The sequence below is a fragment of the Cannabis sativa genome, chromosome 6 (genome assembly GCF_029168945.1).
Source record: "Cannabis sativa cultivar Pink pepper isolate KNU-18-1 chromosome 6, ASM2916894v1, whole genome shotgun sequence".
In the NCBI taxonomy this organism is placed as follows: domain Eukaryota; kingdom Viridiplantae; phylum Streptophyta; class Magnoliopsida; order Rosales; family Cannabaceae; genus Cannabis; species Cannabis sativa.
The window spans coordinates 34,653,814-34,667,221 of NC_083606.1; the positions used below are offsets into that span (position 1 = coordinate 34,653,814).

The 13,408-nt window shown below is 41.3% G+C and overlaps 1 protein-coding gene across 3 annotated transcripts; it reads left to right on the forward strand.

The window, feature by feature from the left end:
- Positions 1 to 6,801: 6,801 nt before the first annotated feature.
- Positions 6,802 to 12,438, forward strand: LOC133039466 (uncharacterized). 3 transcript variants are annotated; one of them, XR_009688624.1, is made up of 2 exons: positions 6,802 to 6,888; positions 12,190 to 12,438. XR_009688624.1 is itself a non-coding variant. In XM_061118382.1 (2 exons), the coding sequence occupies exons 1-2, from the start codon at positions 9,870 to 9,872 to the stop codon at positions 12,191 to 12,193; spliced, it is 387 nt and encodes a 128-aa protein (XP_060974365.1). In that variant the 5' UTR covers positions 9,864 to 9,869; the 3' UTR covers positions 12,194 to 12,438. The 3 variants fall into 3 exon arrangements, 1 of the variants encoding a protein (XP_060974365.1); XM_061118382.1 differs by lacking the exon at positions 6,802 to 6,888 and adding an exon at positions 9,864 to 10,252; XR_009688623.1 differs by lacking the exon at positions 6,802 to 6,888 and adding an exon at positions 11,507 to 11,718.
- Positions 12,439 to 13,408: the final 970 nt, after the last annotated feature.

Genomic DNA, 13,408 nt, shown 5'->3' on the forward strand with positions numbered 1-13,408 from the left:
AACGGGACAACGCTGGATTCCAATCTTGATCGAATAAAAGGTTGCTAGAATGTTTAACATTTTAGATGAGCTGACAACTCTATTCAATGGATGGTAGCTTTGACTCTCGCCTAAACGGGAGACTGATATCAGTTTGTTGAAAAACCTTGGAAATTATTTAGGATTGAATTTTTAAGTATTTTCTCATATCATTCCTACTTGCTATGTGCTTATAATTTCTGAATTGATTTTGTGTGTTAAACCATTATTTATTTCTATTTGTTGATTTCTATTATTTTGTAGTATCCTGTTTTGTCAAAATGAATCCCATGTTATCACTGCTAACTGAAAACAAGCTGAATGGATCTAACTTCAATAAGTGGAATGAGAACATTAATATTGCTCTCATAGGAGAAAGTGCCTTGTTTGTTTTAACTGAGCCGTCACCTGAAGTGCTTGGGGACAATGCTTCCAAAGTTGTGAAAGAAAAGTATGAGCGTTGGCAGAAAGCAAATGACAAAGCTCTATACTTTATGCTTTCTAGCATGGTTGACACCCTCAAAACTCGGTTGTCTAAAACTGAGAAGGCTGCTGAAGTTATGACGAAGTTAAATGAGCTATTTGGTAAGGCATCACTTCAGTCACGCTTTGACGCGACTAAGAAGTAAATTAATGCACGGATGGAACCTCATCAAAACGTGCGTGACCATGTTCTCCTCATGTCAAGTTATTTCCAAGAAGCCCAGGATCATGGTGCTGAAATGGACAGTGCTACTCAAGTAAGTCTTATCTTGAATAGCCTGACTCCAGCATTTCTACCATACACATCAAATTATGTCATGAATAAAAAGGAAATTGACTTTCATGAATTAGTCAATGACCTTCAAACTTATGAAAATTTGATTGGAGGACCCAAGAAGAAAGGGAGTAAACCTCATAATCCTGGGAATGGTAATGGGACGATGAAACCTGAAGCAAATGTTGCCTCTGCTTCAAAGCCCAAATCGAAGAAGAAGTGGAACAACACCAAGAAGCGAACTAAAGCCATGAAGAATAAAAAGGCTGCTCCTTCTGGTGATGCTACACTTAAAGGAAAGTGTTTCTACTGCAATGAGAAAGGTCATTGGAAACCCCAGTGTCCTAAACTTCTTGCAAAGAAACAAGGTATTTCCATCTATAAACTTTAAGAGTTTTAGTGAATTATTATCCAATTGGATTTATGATTCTGGACTAACTTTGTTTATTTGTTTTCTTCTTCTTATAGGCCAAGCTACTTGAACTCAATTGAGTTGGATCAGAAAGCTGGACCAAGGGTGAAATCGTTCAAATGAAGATGAAGCTCTTCAATTTATTTTTGAATTAATTGTTTTAGTTTAAAGACAATTTGGATTTCAAATTTTAGTTAGGGATATTTATCCCTGTTATTCTCATATTGTTGCAATACTTTTTTTTTATTATTATTAATAAAGTTTCTTTTTTTTCGAAAACACCATTGCAATTTATGAGATTGAGCTTCATTTATTTTATCTTCATCAACTATTACCACATCATATTTGTTACTTGTATGTGTAAGTGTTTTTATTATTGATGCAAATTCTATAATATTTACAACTCTTCATAGAGTTATATTAAATAAACACTAGAAATTATTTCTATGTTTATCAATAATTGTTAATTCTCATACAATTATTAAGAATTTGTTTAATAAAAGGATCTTTTGATCTGATAGGGGTGGAGAAAAGTTAAGAAAACTATGCAGTTCAACGATCTTTTATATCTAATGAACTCTGGATAGTATTCAACTCCACATAAACTCTATCACACTAAGAGAATCATGATCTTTACAACCTTTAGGGGTGGATCATAATCTCTATATACTTAGGGGTGGAGGTTATCCATAGTACCCTATATGTATATTCTTAGGGGTGGAGTCCATTCCACAATTCCCTATGTAACACATATCTTCTTTAAACATGGAAGTAATATAATGAGTTAGCTGTTATCAATATAAATTCTTGATCTTGATTGTATGTTCCATTTCGATTTTACTGTTGTAAGTAAAAGTTTGAGACCTTTGAAAGTTCTTTGATAAAGTTTCACACAACCTTAATTGAGTGGGAGAATTTTAAAGTTCTATACCCATCTTCATTAGGTTGATAATTGTGATAGGTACTTAAGAACACTACTGAAAAGCAAATCTAACCATTCACATGGATAGGTATAGCTTATCAGAATTATGAGAATAAGATAAAGAACTCTAGTTCAGTCCATTCGAATGACTTGAACCAAGAATTCTTAATCCTCATAAATTTTGATGGTATCTTAATTTTTATTACTTTATCTCTGGCATGTATTTTTCACTTCAAAATACTAGTCTGCTATGTTGATGACTTAGTCTTAACTTAAAGTTTAAGACTAATACAAAAGTCACAACTAGGTAACTCTCTAAACAATCAGAGGTTAAAAGCATTATTTAACCAGACATCTGTTATTGAGTGGGAGCTATCTGAGATGTAATCAAATAGGGAACATTAGAAGATATTCAAGAAAGATTTATGAAAGTGATCTATATGTTAGATATTAAGGAACTGTGTATCAGTTATCCTTGTATCTCACCATCTAATTTCGATTTCTATGAGATGGTGCTTACTTTGGGGTGGAGGAATTATTGTATAATAATTCAAGCTCTACCAGAGAAGAACTATAACTTGGTCTATTCGAAAATACCAGAAAGTTATATCACTGAAGAAAAGTCTACACTGTATTATCTCAATTACATATTTTAAAATATGAGAGATATGTCTTCTGTTAATTCAGATGTACTTTTAAAACAGTAAAGATTTCAGTATCCCTTGATGAGTAAAGCATATAGTAAAGGATGTTTCATAAATGTATTTATGAACTAGTTTCCAGAAGTTTGGGTGGATTCAAATATACTACACTTGGTCTGAAGATCAAGACATCAGATTGACCTATTTGCACAGTTTGTTTTATATTAGTGCAAGTGGGAGTTTGTTGGGTTTTATGCCCTAAATAAAACTCTTTACAATCTGATTAGTTATCAATATAAGAAATTTGAAGTGATTGATGTTTGCATGAATTTTACATGCTAATGGTTTAATATGTTTAATGTAAAGCCCGCTTAGTTAATTTGGAAATTAGCAGTTATTTATGTTAATCAGGAAATTATTTATAGCCATTTAAATAATTTATCATTGTTAATTATGAAATTCAGATATGCATAATTATGTCATCAACAGTTTTTATATTTCGCATTTCCGGTGTCCGGTATTTTGGAACGCGGCGTTTGGCTCAGTAGAAATCACAACTTAGTATGTTAGTATTTTGGGGACGGGTTTTAGACATTGGGAATGTCGGGAATGGCCGGGAATTTAGAATGTCCCAAAAATACCCCTTTAGTATGATTTTAGTGATTTTATGGTGGAGGGGCAAAATGGTCTTTTTGCCCCATTTGTGTTTTGTCTTATGTGATTTATTAAATGGAAAATAAATAATTACTTAAGTGTTTATTTGGCTGAATATAATGATATGTATAGCTTTTATTCATTTTTCCAAACTTAGAAAATAAAATCATTTTTTCTCAAAAAAAAAATCAAACACTCAAAGCTCTCTCTTTCTCCCTCTTTTCGGCTGAGACTTGGGCTGCTAGGGCTGGGAATTTTCTGCCTAAAGCTTGTGATTTTCTTCTCCTCTAAGTGTAATTCAAGTCAAGGTTTGATCCCTTATAAATTCCTTTGTGTTTTCTTGAAATTTAAGTGAAAATAGTTGAGTAAATGCATGTGATTTTGAGAGATGTTACTGCTGTGTTTTTGTTGTTGATTTATGAGGATTAAAGCATGATTATTGTTGTTGATTGAGCTGTGTTGAAGGCATGTTAGATTGATTGTTTAAAGTTTGAATTTTATATGCAAAAATGTGGTTTTTTGGAGTAAAATAGTGTGATTATGTTTCTGTGAATTGCTGGGTGTTCTTGTATGTTTTCAGAGATGATTATATGCTTACTTGAGTAGAATTAAATAGGTTAGGATGCATGTTAGGTGGTTTTGCTCAAGCTTGAGTTTGGAACTCAAAGCTTGAGCTCCAATGGTGAATTTTGCATATGTGTTTTCTGGGTGAATTTGATGCCTTGGAATTGTTATTTGGGGCATATAGAACAGGTCTGGAAAGTTTGGGACCAATTGGGGTCGAATTGGTCAAGTTATGAGATTTTATGGTTGCTGCCTGCGAGGAACCGGAATTCCGGTTGAGCATCCGGAATTCCGGATGGGGGTTCAGAATTTCCCAGAACCGGAATTCCGGTTGGGCAACCGGTCTGCCGGTTGGGGATTTTTCAGAACCCTAGTTTTCCTCGTTTTTGGGTTTTTAGGGGTATTGCCATGCTTTTTATCGATAGGGAAACTTTTAGTTTCAAGTTTTAGTCCCCGGGAAGTGATTTAGCGTGTCACTTATAGCGTTGTGATTTTTATGGTTTAGGAGCCAATAATCCGCCGTTCAGCTTCGGGCCCAAAGTTGACCGCACACCCGAAATCGGAATCCGTGTAAGATTAGTATAACAAGATGCATATGTAGATTACATGTTTAGCGTGCATGTAGGAAGCCCGCTAGATTACATTAGATATGTATTTAGGCTTCGAACCACTCAACCCCGTCACGTCGGTACGACAGCCGGAGTATGACCAAGAATGGAGTATGACCGGCTCGACCGATCAGCCGACACTTGGTTGGTGGTTCGTCTATTGACCTATCCCGTCTGCAGACAGCCGGAGTATGACCAGCAATGAGTATGACCGGTTCGACCGATCAGGAGGATACTTGTCAATAGTACCGTCCCCTGAACGTTCAAAACTCAGTACCATGTTGGACATGGCAGTAGTGCTCAGTACCATGTTGGACATGGCAGTAGCGGGACTCAGTATCGTGTTGGACACGGCAGTCAGTTTTATGTATGTTATTATTATGCTTTTCTTACTGAGTCTGTCGACTCACAGTTTATGTTCATGTGTAGGTAAAGGCAAGGCTGTAGCTGATGGACCGTGACCGAGCATATGAGATTGTACATGTTGGGGCGGTTAGGCCTGGAGCGTACGATCCTCGGGACGACGGCCGAGATTTTGTAACTGTCGTTAGACGACTTTATTTTGATGTAAAAGTTGAACAGTAAAAACGTTTGTAAATATTTTTATAAATCGGGATCCCGAGACTTTTTGCAAAATGGTTTATAAGTTTAATGAAAAAAGCAAAATTTTAATTAATCACGTTTTTCCATAAACCTCGTTGACTAGCAACGAGCTGCACAGTACGTTTAAAAATCACGTAATACGCCTAAGATAGTTAGGGTGTTACAATTTGGTATCGTAGCCGCTGTGTTGTCTTCCGAAGATCGTCACGACATGTACAATCATCATCAGCAGTTAGCTCGGTTCACGGTTCAGTAAGCCTTTATTGCTTTAGTAGTTTATTTTATTCAGTTATGTAAAAGAAAAGCCTGTTAGGAAGCATGTTAGTAGCCTGATAGTAGAGTAGGCGCATGTTTCATTTCTAATTTCCAAATTAAGCGGCGTTAGTAAGCTCGCCTTGAATACGACCTGATATGCCAACTCTTGGTTTCGCAGGCGGTTCTAACTAGATGGACGCCAGGCGGACTACCAGGAGTCGGGGCAACTCCGTGGGGTCGAATCAGGGAGAGGGAGCTCGGTTTCCCCCACCCGCTAGTGGCCGAGGTAGAGGTCCCCGAGGCGGGGCTCGTGGTCGGGGTGTTGAGGACCCGCCACAGCTGCCCGTGCTCCCCACTCGATCGGGGAGCCCCGAACCGGGAGTTGCGGTTTGCGGAGATGCAAGCCCGGATCGAAGAACAAGACCTCGAGATTCGAGAGGTTGAGACGGCGGGGTGCTCCCGCAGCCCAAGGCCGTAGTTCCGGTGGCACCGCCCCCGCCGCCTGTGCCGAGATAGTGGTGGCGGCCCATAGATTGGAACCGTTGTATGAGCGGTTCGAAGCAAGCACCTCCGTATTCCCGGGAGGTCCGGATGTGTCGAAAGCCGAGCAAAGGGCTTACGGTGATCACTGAACTCGAACTTTATGGGTGTCACCGTAACGACGAGTGGTGTGCGCCACATTTCGGTTCTGTGAGGATGCCCTGGTATGGTGGGACATGGTGTCTCAGATTCACGATGTCACCACCATGACTTGGGAGAGGTGCCAAGAACTCTTCAATGCGAAATACTATAATGAGGCGGTCAGAAGCGCCAAGAGGAAAGAGTTCGTTCACCTGACCCAGCGGGAGAACATGAGCGTCACTGAGTATACTACTCGCCTGACCGGCTGGCGAGGTTAGCCTCGGGAATTGTGCCGACCGATTTCAGCAGAAGGAGAAGTATCCGGACGGGTTGAGTCCCAAGATCGTGCATGACCCGATGATTACCATCGACGACGCACCACCTACGCTCGGATGGTGGAGAAGGCACCGCGAGCCGAGGGCGCGGTGGGGTGTATGTCGCATTCGGCCCGCATCTCGGTTGGTGGCGGAGCTCCTACCCCTCCCGCATCAGGCTTTAGCAGGGGGAGTAGTGGTTCGGCCATTGATCAGAGGAAGAGGGCACCCACTGCTTCCGGCGGCTCGAGCCAGAACAAGAGGTTCCGGGGAACCGAACGCAGGAGTCGTCCCGGTGGTAATGAGACCCGATTCTCCTAACCCGAGTGCCCTAGCCGCAAGAGGCATCATCGGGGAGAGTGCAAGGGCAGGATGCTTTCATTGTGGCATGCCCGGCACTTCAAGAGGGAATGTCCCCAACTCCGCCGGAGGCACCGAGAGCTCCAGCGGTACCCACTCCAGCCAGGGTATTCGCGATCACGCAGGCTGATGCAGATGCCAGCCCATCAGTTGTTACAGGTCAGCTTTTTATTAACAACTCGCTTTATTCAGTGCTGTTTGATTCTGGGGCTACACACTCTTATGTGGCGGCCAGAGTCTTTAGTAAGTTGGGTAGACCCTTTGATAGATATGAATCAGGGTTTGGAACCCCGTTACTCGGCGGAGAATTGGTTATCTCCAATAGGTGGATTAGGTCTATGCCGATCAGGATAGATGGTAGAGAGTTAAGCGCTGATCTGATAGAGATGAGCTTAGTCGAATTCGATATTATTTTAGGAATGGATTTCCTATCTAAATATTCGGCGAGCATTGACTGTAAGAGGAAGATGGTGGTCTTTCAACCGGAAAGTGAAGAACCGTTCGTATTTGTGGGTTCGGTTCAGGGATCTCGGATCCCGTGATCTCGGCGATGTCGGCCGAGAGAATTATTGCACGGTGGGTGCTTAGGGTTTACGGCCGTGGTGGTGGACACCACTCGGCCGTACACCATTCGGCCGAAGGACATCAGTGTGGTTCGGGAATTTTTGGACGTTTTTCCCGAAGAACTTCCGGGGTTACCACCTCATCTCGGAGATTGACTTCGTGATTGACTTGGCACCGGGGGTGGATCCGGTTTCTAAAGCCCCGTATAGGATGGCTCCACGAACTTAAGGAATTGAAGATTCGGCTCCAAGGGTTGCTTGACATAGGGTTCATTCGGCCCGATGTGTCACCCCGGGGAGCCCCGCTTTGTTCGTGAAGAAGAAGGATGGATCTATGAGGATGTGCATCGACTACGAAGAGTTGAACAAGCCGACGGTGAAGAATAAATATCCATTACCTAGGATCGATGACTTGTTCGATCGGCTTCGGGGAAGACGGTCTTTTCTAAGATTGATCTCCGTTCGGGTTATCATCAGTTGAGAATCCGAGAGGAGGACATTCCAAAGACGGCTTTCCGCACTAGGTATGGACACTACGAGTTCCTGGTTATGTCATTCGGACTAACCAATGCTCCTGCAGCATTCATGGACCTGATGAATAGAGTATTCAAGGATTTCCTCGATATCTGTGTGATTGTGTTTATCGACGACATCCTCGTGTACTCTCAGTCAGAAGAGGAGCATGAGTTACATCTTCAGATGGTACTGCAACGACTTCGAGAACATAGACTCTACGCCAAGTTCAAGAAATGTGAGTTCTGGTTGTCTCAGGTGTCCTTCCTAGGGCACATTGTGAGTAAAGATGGGATCAAGGTGGATCCCGGGAAGATTGAATCCGTCAGGGATTGGCCGAGACCGAAGACAGTGACAAAGATCAGAAGCTTTTTGGGATTAGCTGGGTACTACCGTAGGTTCGTGGAGGGGTTCTCCAAAATTTCAATGCCCCTAACCGAGCTTACAAAGAAGAATCAGCGATTTATCTGGTCAGATAAATGCGAAGCTAGTTTTCGGGAGCCGAAACGAGAGGTTGATTACCGGCTCCAGTACTAGCTTTGCCTTCGGACAAGGAGAAGTTCGTGGTCTATTGTGACGCATCCAAACAGGGTTTGGGGTGCGTATTGATGCAAGCCGATCGGGTTATCGCTTACGCCTCCCGTCAGTTAAAGGATTATGAACAGCGATACCCGACTCATGATCTAGAATTGGCCGCAGTGGTTTTTGCACTGAAGATTTGGCGGCATTACTTGTATGGTGAGAAGTGCGAGATCTATACCGACCATAAAAGTCTCAAGTATTTCTTTACTCAGAAAGATTTGAACATGAGACAAAGGCGTTGGTTGGAATTAGTGAAGGATTATGATTGTGAGATCCTTTACCATCCCGGGAAAGCCAATGTAGTGGCCGATGCCCTGAGCAGAAAGGGTCCCGGGCAAGTAGCTAGCATGGTTCAGATCTCACCTCAGCTAGCAGTGGATATGGTTAGATCCAGCATCGAGTTTGTGGTAGGTCAGCTTCACAACTTAACGCTGCAATCTGATCTGTTGGAAAGAATAAAGGTTGCTCAGACGACAGATCCGGAGTTAGTGAAGATCCGAGATGAGGTATTGGCTGGTCAAGCCAAAGACTTTTCAGTGACAGACAGTGGGATGCTTTTGTATAAAGCTAGGGTTTGTGTTCCGAGAATTGTGGAACTGAGGAATGAGATTTTTGAGGAGGCTCATTCTACTCCATATTCTCTGCATCCCGGCACCACCAAGATGTACCAAGATTTGAAACCGTACTTCTGGTGGAGCGGTATGAAGAAGAATTTGGTAGAATTCGTTTCGAGATGCCTCACGTGTCGCCGGATCAAGGCCGAACATCGAGACCGACGGGGTTGTTGCAGCCTCTAACCCTACCAGAATGGAAATGGGAGGATATTACGATGGATTTTGTGGTCGGGTTACCTAGGACCACGGGTATGTATGACTCCATTTGGGTAGTGGTGGATCGATTTACGAAATCTGCTCATTTTCTGCCGGTCAGAACAACATTTTCAGTGGATCAGTTGGCAGAACTGTACGTCAGGGAGATAGTGAGACTTCACGGGGTACCGAAGTCTATAGTTTCGGACAGGGATCCGAAATTCACCTCCAAATTTTGGCAAAGTTTGCAACGGGCAATGGGTACGAAGCTGAAATTCAGTACAACATTCCATCCTTAGACAGATGGTCAGACCGAAAGGACAATTCAGATATTGGAGGATATGCTGAGAGCCTGTGTTATGGACTTTGAGGGTTCATGGAATAAATACCTACCGTTAATAGAGTTCTCGTACAACAACAGTTACCAGAGTACGATAGGGATGGCACCCTACGAACTGTTGTACGGTAGAAAGTGTAGATCCCCTATCCACTGGGATGAGACAGGGGAGAGGAAATACCTAGGTCCGAGTCGGTTCGGCGGACCAATGAGGCAATAGAAAAGATAAAAGCTAGAATGCTTGCCTCACAGAAAGGCATGAAGAGTTACGCAGATCCGAAACGTAGGGATGTTGAGTTCCGAGTAGGGGATCATGTGTTTTTGCGAGTATCTCCGATGAAGGGGATTAAACGTTTCGGGAAAAGAGGCAAGTTATGCCCTAGGTTTACAGGACCTTTCGAGATTCTCGAGAAGATAGGTCAAGTGGCATATCGGTTAGCATTGCCTCCAGCTTTATCAGCAGTGCACAACGTATTTCATGTCTCAATGCTGAGAAAATACGTTTCAGACCCCTCTCATATACTCAGTTATGAGAGCCTTCAGCTTCAGTCAGACATGTCTTATGAGGAACAGCCAGTGCAGATCCTGGATAGGAAGGATAAAGTCCTTCGGAATAAGACCATAGCGTTGGTCAAGGTTCTCTGGAGAAACAGTAAGGTGGAAGAAGCCACCTGGGAGCTTGAGTCAGATATGCGAGCTCAATATCCAGAGTTATTCAGGTTAGATTTCGGGGACGAAATCCTTTTAAGGGGGGGATAGTTGTAAAGCCCGCTTAGTTAATTTGGAAATTAGCAGTTATTTATGTTAATCAGGAAATTATTTATAGCCATTTAAATAATTTATCATTGTTAATTATGAAATTCAGATATGCATAATTATGTCATCAACAGTTTTTATATTTCGCATTTCCGGTGTCCGGTATTTTGGAACGCGGCGTTTGGCTCAGTAGAAATCACAACTTAGTATGTTAGTATTTTGGGGACGGGTTTTAGACATTGGGAATGTCGGGAATGGCCGGGAATTTAGAATGTCCCAAAAATACCCCTTTAGTATGATTTTAGTGATTTTATGGTGGAGGGGCAAAATGGTCTTTTTGCCCCATTTGTGTTTTGTCTTATGTGATTTATTAAATGGAAAATAAATAATTACTTAAGTGTTTATTTGGCTGAATATAATGATATGTATAGCTTTTATTCATTTTTCCAAACTTAGAAAATAAAATCATTTTTTCTCAAAAAAAATCAAACACTCAAAGCTCTCTCTTTCTCCCTCTTTTCGGCTGAGACTTGGGCTGCTAGGGCTGGGAATTTTCTGCCTAAAGCTTGTGATTTTCTTCTCCTCTAAGTGTAATTCAAGTCAAGGTTTGATCCCTTATAATTTCCTTTGTGTTTTCTTGAAATTTAAGTGAAAATAGTTGAGTAAATGCATGTGATTTTGAGAGATGTTACTGCTGTGTTTTTGTTGTTGATTTATGAGGATTAAAGCATGATTATTGTTGTTGATTGAGCTGTGTTGAAGGCATGTTAGATTGATTGTTTAAAGTTTGAATTTTATATGCAAAAATGTGGTTTTTTGGAGTAAAATAGTGTGATTATGTTTCTGTGAATTGCTGGGTGTTCTTGTATGTTTTCAGAGATGATTATATGCTTACTTGAGTAGAATTAAATAGGTTAGGATGCATGTTAGGTGGTTTTGCTCAAGCTTGAGTTTGGAACTCAAAGCTTGAGCTCCAATGGTGAATTTTGCATATGTGTTTTCTGGGTGAATTTGATGCCTTGGAATTGTTATTTGGGGCATATAGAACAGGTCTGGAAAGTTTGGGACCAATTGGGGTCGAATTGGTCAAGTTATGAGATTTTATGGTTGCTGCCTGCGAGGAACCGGAATTCCGGTTGAGCATCCCATTCGGATGGGGGTTCGTAATTTCCCGAACCGGAATTCGGTTGGGCAACCGGTCTACGGTTGGGGATTTTTCAGAACCCTAGTTTTCCTCGTTTTTGGGTTTTTAGGGGTATTGCCATGCTTTTTATCGATAGGGAAACTTTTAGTTTCAAGTTTTAGTCCCCGGGAAGTGATTTAGCGTGTCACTTATAGCGTTGTGATTTTTATGGTTTAGGAGCCAATAATCCGCCGTTCAGCTTCAGTTCCAGTCAGGTTGACCGGCACACCTGAAATCGGAATCCAGGTAAGATTAGTATAACAGTATGCATATGTAGATTACATGTTTAGCGTGCATGTAGGAAGCCTGCTAGATTACATTAGATATGTATTTAGGCTTCGAACCACTCAACCCTGTCACGTCGGTACAGGCTGGAGTATGACCAAGAAGCGGAGTATGACCGGTTCGACCGATCAGCCGACACTTGGTTGGTGGTTCGATCTTTATTGACCTATCCCGTCGGTACGACAGCCGGAGTATGACCGGCGGCGGAGTATGACCGGTTCGACCGATCAGGAGGATACTTGTCAATAGTACCGTCCCCTGAACGTTCAAAACTCAGTACCATGTTGGACATGGCAGTAGTGCTCAGTACCATGTTGGACATGGCAGTAGCGGGACTCAGTATCGTGTTGGACACGGCAGTCAGTTTTATGTATGTTATTATTATGCTTTTCTTACTGAGTCTGTCGACTCACAGTTTATGTTCATGTGTAGGTAAAGGCAAGGCTGTAGCTGATGGACCGTGACCGAGCATATGAGATTGTACATGTTGGGGCGGTTAGGCCTGGAGCGTACGATCCTCGGGACAGCAGGGCTGAGATTTTGTAACTGTCGTTAGACGACTTTATTTTGATGTAAAAGTTGAACAGTAAAAACGTTTGTAAATATTTTTATAAATCGGGATCCCGAGACTTTTTGCAAAATGGTTTATAAGTTTAATGAAAAAAGCAAAATTTTAATTAATCACGTTTTTCCATAAACCTCGTTGACTAGCAACGAGCTGCACAGTACGTTTAAAAATCACGTAATACGCCTAAGATAGTTAGGGTGTTACATTTAATATGTTTATTACATTCATACACACAAAATCAGTTAAATCCAGATCATATGTTTATTCACAATTACAGTATCGTCAACACAGTTGAATGTGATTGTGATCATATGAATCAAAAGACTTGGTCCCTGTTTCATCAGTGTTATTGGATTTACACTAATGTGATAATCAGCGATGATGTGTACTTACACTTGGAGTAAGTGTTATGTTCTTTCCAGGACATTAGTAAAGTATACTAGTTTCGAATGTATGGAGTATACATTGGACTGGACCGATATTGCAACTAAGTTAAGATATTACAAACTTACCGTTATACATATCTTTCCAAGTCAATATCAGTAGTTGATCTTAAGATTAAAAGAATCTAAATCCTGATATGCTTAGGCTCAACTCAGGAGTGCTATTCATGTTCTTTGATTTATTAGTTAAGCCTACTTTTGGGTCAAAGTGATACGTATATTTTGGGAACATGATAGTATGATTGAGTGGGAGTGCTGAACATAAATATGGAATCTATAGCTTCTACTGGTGTATAGAAGTCAAGTGATGATTCCCTTCGAGCTTAGCAAATAGAAGTAAATGGATGAGTTCTTGTTTAACTGACTAATCATTAGATCACTAAACACCATTTACAGGTAGCTAAGTGTTTTAAGGGGCAAAATACATTGAGGGGTGAGAACGGTAAAGAAATCCCATCTCGATGTAGATCATCTATATAGAGGATCTTTAAATCACAATAAGATTATAACAATGGTTAAATGAGATAGTGTATTGATATCGTGGAACATACAATATGCTCTATATAAGTCTGAGAGTGCAATTCTAAGTTTTAAGAGTGGATTCAACGAAGAATTAATAAGTAGGAATTTACTTGGTAAA